Below are 13,501 nucleotides of genomic sequence, written 5' to 3'. Positions count from 1 at the left end.
GGCCTATTTGGGGTCCTCCCAGAGGTATTCGGAGAAACGACATGTGCTGCTGCATGCCTCACCTCTGATTGGCTGACGGTTACCTTGCACCTGTCCTGATGAAGGTTGGCTGAGGGTGTTCAGAGGGAGCGGGCCCAGAGGGACCTCACCCTGAAGAGTCCTGTGAAGGGTCTGGTTCACGGCTCATTTAAAAGGGTTTGAACGGAAAGGTCACGAGGGTTGAGCCACGGGGAAAATACTCAGCAAGATCCCTTTAAATAGAGCTAATGAATTTAAATATGGTCAATGAGGCTGAAAGTCAAAACAGTTAGTCCTTTATCAGGACATACTCCGATGAGAAGCTATTTATATATGGACCATCTCTCATGAGATGCAAAAGATTTCGAGATTGGTTTATTTTAACATCAACATGTGTAAGGTGGGTTAATGAAACTTTGTTTTTCTTTCTCCTGCTTTTAGATTATTTTCTTTGGGGGGTCCTTCTTAGTGTCTGTAGTCAGTTGCCTTACATTATTCTGTCCAACTAATGTTTATCTGTAGGGGCTCAACTAAATTTGACCCTAAGTGAACTTAACGTCGAATGAATTAGAATCCAACCAGAACGTAACTTTATGGCCTGATGTCGATAGCTACAACGCTGATCTAATGCTCACTCTTATTTGTTCAGTATACCAGCATATTTCAGTATTAAGGGGATTACTACGGAAAACTTGACTTTATTGAATGAGAAGAAGTGACGCGAAATTGTTGGGAGACAGGGCTCTGCTTTAGGGACAGATCCCACCAGTTAAGTCTAATAGATTGGAAAATAAAGAACAAAGTGTTGAGAAAGACCCGGGAGATTTAGAGAGATCACGACGACGACACCCCCTCCGAGGAGCGCTAGTATAATTAGACCGGATTTACCGGCGGACAGACGATAGTTCCTCCAGACTAGTTGCTGAGGCGGGTGGACGGCTCGTCTGCGGCCGGGGGAGAAAGGATGTCGGCGTTTATCGGCTTCCAGGGGGCCAGCACCCACTGGAGAAACAACTACACCCTTCCCGCCCGCGACCCCCCTCTGTCGGACCAGGGGGAGACCATCATCGGGGTCTACCTGCTTGTTCTTGGTCGGTATTATCAACCGACCAAGTGTTTATACTTCTTAAAGAACTTTTTGACGGAAATACTAACTATCTTACGGCCAGAACTAACTACTGAGTAGAGGGATTTTTTTGGTAGGCCTATAATAAGTATTTAGATGTAAGGGTATTTATTGGTATGTGTATTTGGATGTAAAGATATTTATGGGTAGAAGTATTTTGATGTAGGGGTATTTAGTGGTAGAAGTATTAAGATGTTAGGATAATTATTGGTAGAAGTATTAAGTATTAAGATGTAGTGGTACTTATTTAGTACTTTTATGTAGTGGTATTTACTAAGTAGGGTGTAAGAGTATTCATTGGTAGAAGTACTTAGATGCAAGGGTATTTATTAAGTATTCAGATGTACATTTACTAAGTAGGATGGAAGGGTATTTATTGGTAGAGGTATTTCAATTTAAAGGTATTCATAAGTATAAGTATTTCGATGTAGTGGTACTTATTTAGTACTATGTAGTGGTAATTACTAAGTAGGATGTAAGGATATATATTAGTAGGAGTATTTTGATGTCTGGTTTCCGTTGTAGTTTATCCGGATTATAGCGGTGAGGAGATCAGGATTGAGAGCGTTCAGAGATGAACCTTCACTTCCATTCATTTATCAATTATCCTACTATAAATACTCATGTTGATACTACGGCTCTAGTAATGATGCTGACCGCCAGGCACCAGAGAGACAGATAGGGAGACAGATGGTTTTCAGTCTTGATGGTGTAGTACGAGCAACAGTCTCCGGGTTAACTCCCAGATAATCCAATTATTCCCCAACCGCCACAGCACGTCACTGCCTTCATACCAGTTAACTGGCTTTCTTTAGTGGGGGGTTGAATGGAAGGTTGTTGTTTTTTAGGTTGTTTTTTAGGGTTAGGGTAAGGGGTCGTTATTAGTGGGGTTTAGATTGTTGGTTGTCGGTTCTAAGGTCAGTTGTTTCTCTGGGTTGGGTTTTTGGGTTTGATTTCTAGTTCTAAGGTGAACTTTTAAGTTCTAGGGTTGGGGTAGAAGTTTCAATTGACTGGGTCTTAGGGTTTTTTCGTTTTCAATTCTAGGGTTGGGGGATAGGGTTAGAGGTTTCCATAGCGTTGTATTTTGGGGTTGGTTTTCAGCTCTTGATTTGAGGGTAAAGGGTTTCTATTGCAGTGTTTTCGGGGGTTATTTTAAGTTCTATGTTTAGGGGTTTCCCCATGAGTTTGGTTTTAGGGTTTGATTAGTCAGTTCTAGTCCCAGGACAGGATCCCCATGAGTGTCCATCACATTAGTAGAACCAAGCATTCAGTCAACACTCTACTAATCTCTCTATAAATAAATGTTGAAAACTGACAGTTTTTTTGACTTTGGTGGGGAGATGTCCCCCCACCTCTTCTGCAAACGATGCGTCTGAGGCAGAGCAGAAAGCAGTCATACCGAGCCAAAGGAACAGCCCTTTCCTACCACTGTGTCCTTCAGTCATCCTGTGAGTCGGAGCGCCCCCTGGGTGAAGGGTGAAGGGCTGATTATGGTTCCACGTAGACGCAACGCAAGGACCACAAAGACGCCTCGCCGCAGCCGTGAACCTATTTGGGTTTTGCGTCGGGTTTAGGTGAGCGGACCAATCCCAGCCCTCGTTGCTGTGCCTCGACGCAAGGTTAAAGTTGTATGGAGGCGCACGTCAGCCCCTTCTGGTGGTCGCAAGGAGGGTCCACAAGGACGTAATGGGTCTGTAAACCCCCTTGCATTGCGTCGACGGGGAACCATTATCAGCCCTTTACGGTGTGTGTTAACGTGCGCGGCGTCGTCGTCTGCGCGTTAACGTCCGTGCGTCGACGTGTGTTGTCCCGCAGGCTGGCTGTCCTGGTTTGGGAACAGCATCGTTCTGTTTGTGTTGTACAAGCAGCGTGCCTCGCTCCAGCCCACGGACTATCTAACCCTTAACCTGGCCTTCTCCGACGCCAGCATCTCCGTGTTCGGGTACTCCCGGGGAATCATCGAGATCTTCAACGTCTTCAAGGACAACGGGTACCTGGTCTCCTCCGTCTGGACCTGCCAGGTAAGAAGGCGTCCTGCCAGTCCAGCACTCGCCCGCCCAGACCGTGATAGTGGTGTCGTCATGGTGATGGTGTGTTGCAGGTGGATGGTTTCTTCACGCTGGTGTTTGGGCTGAGCAGCATCAACACCCTCACCATCATCAGCATGACACGCTACGTCAGGGGCTGTCACCCCACCCGAGGTACCCACACATACTAATACATACTAATATTTAATACATACTACTACATAGTAATATACACTAATACTTACATACTTATACAACGCTCCACTAGACTATCATAAACATATATAAACTGCAGTATCATATATTGTAATGGTATACTGTATACTGTGATACTGTTGATTTGTTGATTATCATGTAGTATCTATAACGTGTACTCTGGTTGTCCTCAGCTCACCTAATCAACAACACCACCATCCTCGTGTGTCTGGTCTGCATCTGGGCCAGCGCTGCCTTCTGGTCTGGAGCGCCCCTAGTGGGCTGGGGGAGCTACACAGGTAGGAATACAACCTGTTCGCACTGGTTTTAACCACTCCAAACCACTTCACACAGCCTTAAGCCGGTTAACATCGCCTCAAACCACTTCACACAGCCTCAAACCGGTTAACATCGCCTCAAACCACTTCACACAGCCTCAAACCGGTTAACATCGCCTCAAACCACTTCGCACAGCCTCAAACAGGTTAACATTGCCTCCAATCGCCTAGATCCACCTAACACCAGTTCACACAGTTTAAAACTACTTTGCACAAATTACAATCACTTCACAGCACCTCAAACCACTTAACACCAGTTCTTACCAGTTCACACGGCATTAAACCACTTCAAACCATATCAGATTGCTTCACACTACTTCAAACTAATTTGCACTGTTTAAAACAGTTTGAGACGAGATAAGACATGTTGAAACCAGTTACTATAAGTTCAAACCTGTGGAGACCAGTTGAACAAGGTTATAGTGAGTTAATCACTGAGCAAATTTTATGAGGCCTCAAATTCCAAACCATTTGAACCAGTTAAAACATGCCCAAACCCATTGAAGCGATTTAAAACCAATATAACCCGTGGCAACTAGTAAAATTATTCCGAACCCGTTGAAATGAGCTGCATTTTTATTTGTATCTTTTGTTAGCTGACAACACTACCAATTGTTTCTAGACCGTCTCGTTTACATCCTTGTTAAGGCGCTCATGTCTTAGGGTTAGGGTTATGGCAATCACTAATAACAAACTATTAGTACTTCGTTCTGATCCCTCGAGCCGCTGGGTTAGAAGGCGAGGTGGTGCAGCACTCAGTAGTTTAAGTTCCTCTGACTTCCTACGAGAATGCCTTCAATGTGACCCGCTCAAAGTGTGCTTTGGACCAGCATGAAGCCACGGCCTGTTGTTTGTCTAGACCGCGGCTACGGGACCTGTGAGATAGACTGGGCTAAAGCCAGCTACTCCAGCGTCTACAAGTCCTACATCATCTCCATCCTGGTGAGCTGCTTCCTGCTGCCCGTGTCTGTCATGCTGTTCTCCTACGTGTCCATCATCAACACCGTGAAGCGAGGGAACGCCCTCACAGCCGACGGAGACATCAGCGAACGCCAGCGCAAGATAGAGAGAGACGTCACCATAGTAAGACACACACACGGTCCCTAGCACCTACACTCCTGGCTCCTGCTCCTGGCTACAGCCGACATCTGTGGTATTAAGGTCCGGTCATCGGCGCCATGGTCTGGTATTAAGGTCCGGTCATCGGCACAATGGTCTGGTATTAAGGTCCGGTCATCGGCACCATGGTCTGGTATTAAGGTCCGGTCATCGGCACCATGGTCTGGTATTAAGGTCCGGTCATCGGCACAATGGTCTGGTATTAAGGTCCAGTCATCGGCACCATGGTCTGGTATTAAGGTCCGGTCATCGGCACCATGGTCTGGTATTAAGGTCCGGTCATCGGCACAATGGTCTGGTATTAAGGTCCAGTCATCGGCACCATGGTCTGATATTAAGGTCCGGTCACTAGCTTCAGCACGACGGTCTGGTGTTAAGGTCCGGTCACTATCTTCAGCACCATGGTCTGTACACACCATAAACGTCGGTAATAATAATAACAATAATAATTATTATAATTCTATGAATAATTAATCAGAATGACATATATGTAACAAGGGTATATGTGTAACATGTATTGTTTGTGTGACCCTGGAGAGATCCTGTCATAACCAGTAGCTCATGCAAACCAATCCTCCCACTCCGACCGTACCACTGCGCCAGCTGCGGCCCCGAGCCACAGGTCAGGTAACCCGGTCTGTGGTCCCCAGGTGTCCATCGTGATCTGCACGGCCTTCATCCTGGCCTGGTCTCCGTACGCCGTGGTGTCCATGTGGTCCGCCTGGGGCTTCCAGGTGCCGGTGCTCACCAGCATCTTCACGCGCCTCTTCGCCAAGTCGGCCAGCTTCTACAACCCGCTCATCTACTTCGGCCTCAGCTCCAAGTTCCGCAGCGACGTGGCCGTGCTGCTGCCCTGCACGCCGCACGCCCGCGAGGCCGTGCGCCTCAAACGCTTCAGGCCCAGCCCCCAGCCGGCCGCCGCCCGGGCCCCGCTCAACGCCAGGGAGAGGAAGTACGCGGCCCCCGGGGAGCCGGGGCCCCCAAGGGAGCCCTGCGTTCCCCCGAGCCCGCCCCTGGACTCAGGCCTCGGCAGCCCCCCCCCGCCCGCCGACCCGCCCTCGCAGACCGACGGAGAGTCGATATGCGTCAGACTTTGAAATGGTTGCAGATTGACTCCATCGTAGGAAAACCCTTAATGCAGTTGAAACCAGTAAGGGTTCATATTCACCGTAAAGAAATCATATTTGTTGTTAAATGTTAAATATTCACTTTAAATAATAACTATTCATTTTTCAATGTTTCATATTAACTCTAAAAGGTTTCATTTTTACTTTAAACATATTCACTTTAAATTCACATTTGGGTCTTTCAGCAATACCTCCTAGATGAAGGTGGTTTCAAAGGGTTAAAAGTAGAGCTGTCAGTTAAACGCGTTATTAACGGCGTTAACGCGAACCAATTTTAACGGCATTAATTTTTTTACCGCGAGATTAACGCAATTTATTTATTTTTGGCTCAAAACAAAGAAGCAGTAGCCTGACTGCTATGTTCAAGGCAGTATGTTTGTATGTTCATCGTTTAATTTCACTATAGGCTTTTTTTTGTATCGTCCTGTTTTGATCAGTATATGCCAATGTTGTTATCAATAAGAAAACATTTGCACAAGGCAAGCCGATGCACTTCTCCATGTTGATAAGAGCATTAAAATGAGAAAAATTAATGGGACAAAGAAATCAAGGGATATTTAGCATAGAAAAAAGATTTGCGATTAATCGTGAGTTAACTATGACATTAATGCGATTAAATATTTTAATCGCTTGACAGCACTAGTTAAAAGCTATCTGGTTCCCGAACGAATGCATGTGACATGCATGATCCCGCTTTCTCAGGTCATATAGATGAAGCAGAGTTCACGTCTGCACATTTGTTGAAATTCCACAAACGTATTACCCGTATTTTGTACGTTGCATCATCTTTCCTGTTGTAAATAGCCATGGCTACCAGAGTAGCCCATTAAAGTTACATTCAACCCCTAGATGATCTAAATTATTGTCTCCTTACTCATCAAAAAATAATGCATAGTCTGATTCGATCATGCTCTCTGATCCAAAACTAATTAGTTGAGTGCTGCAAGCAGCCTATTCTTAGGCTTTATTGTTTCTTGATTTACTATTCTCTACAAATAATGCGACCCTACTCCTTCCACAATTTTTCACCTAGAGAATCAATTCCACCTAAAATTGTCCTTTTTGGGGGGAATTGCATGCTACCATTCAACATTTTTTTTTATATTATCAACTTTTTACTGACACTGACTCTTCAATGACTTCAGACTTCGCAACTTGGTCAATTCTTAACCGTTAAGCTTTGTTCAAACATTTAACAAATCAACAAACGGTACTTTGATCTTCAAATATTTCTAAACAGATTTTCAACAAATCCACAGTTTAATTTAAACCCGCTTTGTACATTTTCAGTTGATCTCATTGCCTCCCGTCGAGGCTAGAGCGTGAGCATTCCACCCGCTCTAGCAAAAGGTGGCTAACCCAAAAGCTAACCATTTCGGACATCACGACAATTAATTTTTAATTGAACGTTTTATCTAAACAAACAAATAAAGCTTTAAGAAAACAATTTTTTACTCTATTATCCTCATCCTCATCTTCTACCGCTTTTCCGGGGTCGGGGCGCGGGGGCAGCAGCTCTAGCAGGGGGCCCCAGACTTCTCTTTCCCTTCTCTTTAATGTCGCGATATAATCCCTCCATCTAGTCCTGGGTCTTCCCCGAGGTCTCCCCACTGGACTTGCCTGCAACACCTCCCTAGGGAGGTGTTCCCAGTGGGCATCCTTTTTAGATGCCCGAACCACCTCAACTCACTACTTTCTAAGCAGAGGAGCAGCTGCTCTAATCCGAGTTCCTCACGGCTGGCTGAGCTTCTCACCCTATCCCTAAGGGAGACGCCAGCCACCCTCCTGAGAAAACTCATCTCGGCCGCTTGTGCACGCGATCTCGTCCTTTCGGTCATCCCCCATCCTTCATGACCATAGGTGAGGATAGAGAAGTGGATCAACCGGTAGATCGAGAGCTTTGCCTTCCTGCTTAGCTCCTCTTTTCGTCAGAGCAGTGCGATAAAGCGAATTCAATACCGCCCCCGCTGCTCAGATTCTTAAGCTGATCTCATTTTCCCATTGTCCCCTCACTTGCGAACAAGACCCCGAAGTACTTGAACACCTTCACTTGGGCTAAGGACTAATGTCCTACCTGTAGTAGACAATCCACCGGTTTCCTGCTGAGAGTCATGGCCTCAGATGTAGCGTGGCTGATCCTCATCCCAGCCGCTTCACACTCTGAGTGTGAGCCTAGCCAGTGAGTGCTGCAGGTCACTGGCCGATGAGGCCATCAGGACCACATCATCTGCACAAAGCAGTGATGACATTTCCAGCACCCCGCACTTGTCGCACGAGGCCGTATGTACAGCCTCGTATACCAGTCTCCTAGAACCTGACTTTCCCCCTACGGTCTTTTGGCTGTAGGGAGAAGGCAGAGCTGCCAGTTACAATCGTGGCACAGTCCTCTGTCACTTAGGCCACTGCCCTGCAGTGGTCTCTCTGCTTGCACACGAGCAACTCCAAGACACACGGCATGAAGGCGCACTCCCTTCAGCCAAGTGCGTGTGAGGCAGCGGCGTAGTACAGCTAGGATTCATCGGCATCCGTGTGGCATTCCCGTATGCTTCATGAACGGGCTGGCCACTCATTACACTTGGCCAACTATACGGCTTTGCGTACCAGCTCCTAGACCCAGATCTACCCCGCTCTCTCTCTGCATTCTGTTGGCTGTGAGGAGAAGGCAGAGCTGATGGATCTGTTATGCTCTTGGCCCGCTTGATGAGGCACACCCTGCAGCGGTATTCTCCGCTTGCAGGCGAGCAATTCATAGACGGTGTGAGGTTTGGAGGGGCCAGACAGCTTTCTCTCTGCTGTCGGCTCGCCTTCTCTCCGAGCGCTATGCGTGTTGGCGAGAGCGGCGGTGTTTACCAACATGGTTGGATAACACACTGTGGTGGGGACATCCCATTCAGTTCGAGCACCGTCCCCCAACCTTCATGGGGTTGGTGGAGACTAGTGGAGGTTGCAGGACCCCGTTGCAGGCACAAATTTAGCAGCGGAGGTGGCTTGTCTCTTGGGAGTTGAGCACTTTCTGGATCTTTGAGTTTTCAAGAAATCAGTTGTTAGGCAGAAATTCTGTTTGGGAGCGGGCTCTTGGACCACACCCCTAGATCTCAAGGTGTGGCCGTCTATCACGCACCTGTTTGGGCTGATGGCAGCCGCCCACGCGGGGGTCCCCCCCTGGGTCTGCTATTTTTGCGCAGACTACAGCGGTGGCTGCCCAGAGGTTGGACCCCAGGGGACACAGGCTCAGGGGGGTCTCCGTACCCCGCTCGGTGTCGCCTGACCTGGTATGTCGGGGAAGCCCCCCTAAACTTCGCAAGGGGGTTCCCCTAGGCAGAGTGACACCTACGTGGTGGTCTTCACGGACACCTCTTTGCTCTTTTACGGGTTGGGAAAGAACTTCCCACCCGGTCGGAGGCACACTTGGCCTTTGGAAAACATTATTTTCTGAAGGCCAATGTTTTTCTTGCCACAGTATGCATTTGTTTTTGAATTCCGAATGAGGCAGCTAGCTAGCGGCATGACTACCTACTATATATATATATATATATATATATATATATATATATATATATATATATATATATATATATATATATATTAATATAAGGGAGATAGATGGTAAGAGAGAGAAACTCTTTCCGGACCATGACCTCATTAAATAATATTGTAGTAATTTTCATGGCCAATAAAAGCACGTTGAGTCATGAATCGAGAGACAGAGCGAGGTAGGGAAAGACAAGAGACAGAAAGAGGTCGAGAGAGGTAAAGAGCGAGAGAGAGGTAGTTGCTGTCATAACAGAAACACACGTTTGTTTAATTAGCGTGTTGTGGACCCGTGATATCTGGCCCCTGGTAATGGACCTACTATAAATACACACACATTATGCACACTACATACACACACACACGCGATCATATAGTGTGTGCTGGGGAATGAGAATAGCCAGAGGGATTGTGGGTAATGTAGTGTTACCGTGATGGATGCCTCATGGTGTAGACCCTAAGGGGTCAGCCGCTGGGCTACTACGTCTATTATTAATATTATTCTTCATGCGTGATTGAATGGACACTGTACCACAGCGCTCTGAGGTTTGTCACAGGCGGCAAAGCTCTCACTCAGCACTGCACCCTATGTGCCAGGGTTCAGTGGCCTTCATTGGCCTTACGCAGACTCACTCTTTGGCATATATGAGTCAATCCTTGGTCCGCTCCCTTCTTACCTTTTGTGGGTACATCGCAAATAGGAATAGCCTTTCTTGTACTATCCATCCCTAGGGTTTGCCCTGAATTTTCAGCCTTTAAGTTTCAGCCCTGCAGCCCGGAACATCTTGCAGACAGATCTGCAGCGGAGGACCTCCTCATCCATATTGAAGCATACAAAAATGTCGTGAAGGGTTTGGAGGCAAATCCAATTGGAATTTGTAATTGCTTCCCAAGCTAGACCTGTCTCCCGAAGTCTGTTAGGTATATGATTCGGAGACTTCCAACTAAATGTTTTCCTTGCATACTTTGAATGTTTGTTGTACGATGTATGACACTGTGTTGCTGCGATCTTGGCCGGGGATCCTATCAAAAACATCTTGCCATCTCAATGGAAGTTGGCTGGTAAAATAAAGGTCTTATACATTTTATTTTCAAATAGTGCCTTGCACTATGAGAGGGGGATTGAAACCCCAGCTCTGGAGGTGCCTTGCTGTGCTGAGAGTTCAGAGTTTTTTCCAGGGCTGGTGTGTTTTCATGGTGCTGTGTGGCTAGAGGAGCATCCCGTCCGCCCTGGTTAGCGTCGCAAGGCGTCTGCAGGCACCGCTGGATTACCAGGGCAATGTTTCCACATGACTGGGAGGAGACGCCAACTAGCTGCTATCTGGCGGCTAGCTGCTATCAAGTCGAGTAATAATTATAAAATAGGAGAAACGTCATGCTGTACTATTTTTAACACTGCTTCACCGCATGTTGTGAAAGTTGCAGAATGAATCATGAACTCGATCTGACCCCTTACGCGATTCTGAAAAGTATTGTAGATGTGGAATGACCTTTTGACCTTTCTGGTCAACCTGAACTTTGGAAGTTTAGGACAGAAAAGTTCATGTTACTTAGACCTAAAAGTACTCTTCTCTTACAGTTCAGATTGTAAACCCTGGAACTTAGACCATAAACCCTCTTTCTGCTCTGACCAGCACAGCTCATGTCTTACTAATCTGACCATGACAGAGTAGATCTCGTTGTGGAACACAAACTGGTCAGAAGACTGTCTTACCCTCAAGTCATCTCTACAATCCACTCTGACCGCCCGCCTAGCGTCCCTGGAAGGATGGTCCTCTTTCCTTCTCACGGTCTCTCCCCTAGATAAAGGACCCACTTTAGCTGTGATAAATCAGACTGTGGGTGTGATAAAGACAGAACAATGGATATATGAAGAATGCAACCATTATAAAGGACCGACTCAAGCTGTGAGTAGGACAGACTGTAGCTGTGATAAAGACAGACTAACTGAGATACATTTCAGACTCTAGATGCGATAAAGATTCAGAAATGAGAAACAGACCTGGTATTGAAGCAGGTCATCTTGCGTTGTAGTTTTTAGAAGCAGGCCATCGGTTGAATTATTAAAGCAAAGCACAAAGTGCAGCTGCGGCCTCGCTGTGCCTTGTGTTGCAGGTCGGGTACGCTCGTACGTCTGGAGCGTGCTGCAGGTGCATCATGGGTAAATGGGGCATCCATTAGGGATCTGGGCCAACCGGAGCCCTCTGATCTCCAGGTGAGCGCTGCCTGGCTCTCTTCCTCTCCCTCAGAGAGGAACGTGCTCAACTTTGCTAGAGCTTCAACTCATTCACAATGAATCAACACTTCACCATGAACACATGAAGCCTTCACCCACCCCCCCGCCCCCCTCCATCCAGTCACCCCTCCATCATTCTATCATCCCTCCATCATTCTGTCTCTCCTCTCATCCCTCCATCATTCTGTCTCTCCTCTGTCATCCCTCCATCATTCTGTCTCTCCTCTATCATCCCTCCATCATTCTGTGTCTTCTATCATCCCTCTATCATTCTGTCTCTCTTTTTCCTTTTGTCATCCTAATTGCCATGACGTCTTTGATCAGTCAGCTGAAATGTACATTTTGAAGGTTAAATAAATACGTGACTCCATCTCACTTACTCACACAAAACATTTATTTAAACGGGCAGATAAAACAGGTCAAAACATTTGACACCAAAACCTTGGAATTCAGCTGAGAATCTAAACCAGACTAGAGCAGGAACCAACTGGTCCGGTAGAGACCAGGATAAGACTAGACCAGGAACTTACTGGTCCGGTAGAGACCAGGACAAGACTAGACCAGGAACTTACTGGTCCGGTAGAGACCAGGATAAGACTAGACCAGGAACTTACTGGTCCAGCAGGGACCAGACTACACCAGGACTACACCAGTAAAGACAGCGGTAGTCCAACAGCTAGGGGCTCTTCAGTATTTCAGGAGGGCTACGAACATCATCCTCATCATCATCATAAGCAAATGACTCACCAAGGTCAGCCGGCATGCTACCATGGAAACGCTGGGTTCTAGGTCAATGAAGAAAACCTTGGCATCGTACTTCTGGTCTGTAGTAATACTATTGTACCATGGTAGTACTACTACACCTGGCAGTACTACTTATGTACCTGGCAGTACTACTAATATGCCTGGTAGTACTCCTACTGTACCTGGTAGTACTTCTAATGTACCTGGTAATACTGCTATACCCCCCCCCCCCCCCACGAGATATTCGGGTCAGTGCTTGGAGCTCAGACCACAAATGATCCAGCATCTCGTCCAAGCAACGGCTTTAAATAGTCAAACTTTTTTGTAGAAAGAGTTTTTTGTTTTTTAAACTAAATCTTCCTCACAGCCCGTTCCCACAACAGTAGAACACATCAGTGTAGAAAACGGAGACATTAAATACATCTCGGGGTAATAAGGATCTATTTACAGTAGGCATCATCGTGGCAGAGGCGGCGAAGGATTGGTTTGTTTGATACATGCGTGTCCAATATGAGGACCTAACAGAAGACAGGGCGCCGGAGGTTTAGCGAGCATAAAAAGAGTTGTACATTATTTGTCTGCTTAGCGACGAGAAGGACGTACACTTTTCGGATGTGGGCGTCTCTGACGTAGCGAGCAGCGGGGGCGGGGCCAACTCCATGCGAGCGGGCGTGTGATTGGCTGTTTGGAGCGCTGTAGGATCCAGTGGTTATAGATGGCCTGTGTCTACATAGCACAGGCTAATGGGTCCGGACAGTGTCGAGACAACAGATTTAACACTCTACGTGTTAGTGTCACAGCTAGCATCCCTGCTAGCCTAACAGCTTCTCATATCAGAGGCCTCTGTGTGCTAGCCCCTGTATGTTAGCGTTGTCGTGCTAGCCTCTGTGTGCCAGCCAGTCTTTATGAAGCCTCATAGCCCGGCCCCAACATGAGTGTGTGTGTGTGCCCAAGCACACAAGGTGCATACCGGTATCTGTGCATATTTAACAATGTGTGCGTACTTGTGTGTGTTATTGGTGGGGGGGCTTGGGGGCCGA

General features: G+C 47.0%; 1 protein-coding gene across 1 annotated transcript; it reads left to right on the top strand.

The window, feature by feature from the left end:
* The first annotated feature begins 982 nt into the window (after window positions 1-982).
* On the top strand, window positions 983-5,920 carry opn6a (opsin 6, group member a). Its single transcript, XM_056587274.1, has 6 exons — window positions 983-1,109; window positions 2,960-3,165; window positions 3,246-3,345; window positions 3,561-3,665; window positions 4,564-4,787; window positions 5,474-5,920. The coding sequence occupies exons 1-6, from the start codon at window positions 983-985 to the stop codon at window positions 5,918-5,920; spliced, it is 1,209 nt and encodes a 402-aa protein (XP_056443249.1).
* Window positions 5,921-13,501: the final 7,581 nt, after the last annotated feature.

Source organism: Gadus chalcogrammus, chromosome 3, assembly GCF_026213295.1.
Source record: "Gadus chalcogrammus isolate NIFS_2021 chromosome 3, NIFS_Gcha_1.0, whole genome shotgun sequence".
Taxonomy (NCBI): domain Eukaryota; kingdom Metazoa; phylum Chordata; class Actinopteri; order Gadiformes; family Gadidae; genus Gadus; species Gadus chalcogrammus.
The sequence above is the reverse complement of the archived record's forward strand: the minus strand, read 5'-3'. Positions and strand labels throughout refer to the sequence as shown.

Bases quoted from the DNA above. Each gene is read 5' to 3' on its own strand.
- opn6a (XM_056587274.1), top strand. From the start codon at position 983: ATGTCGGCGTTTATCGGCTTCCAGGGGGCCAGCACCCACTGGAGAAAC. The intron at 1,110-2,959 runs GTCGGTATTATC...GTTGTCCCGCAG, and splicing joins GGTCTACCTGCTTGTTCTTG to GCTGGCTGTCCTGGTTTGGG. The intron at 3,166-3,245 runs GTAAGAAGGCGT...GGTGTGTTGCAG, and splicing joins CCTCCGTCTGGACCTGCCAG to GTGGATGGTTTCTTCACGCT.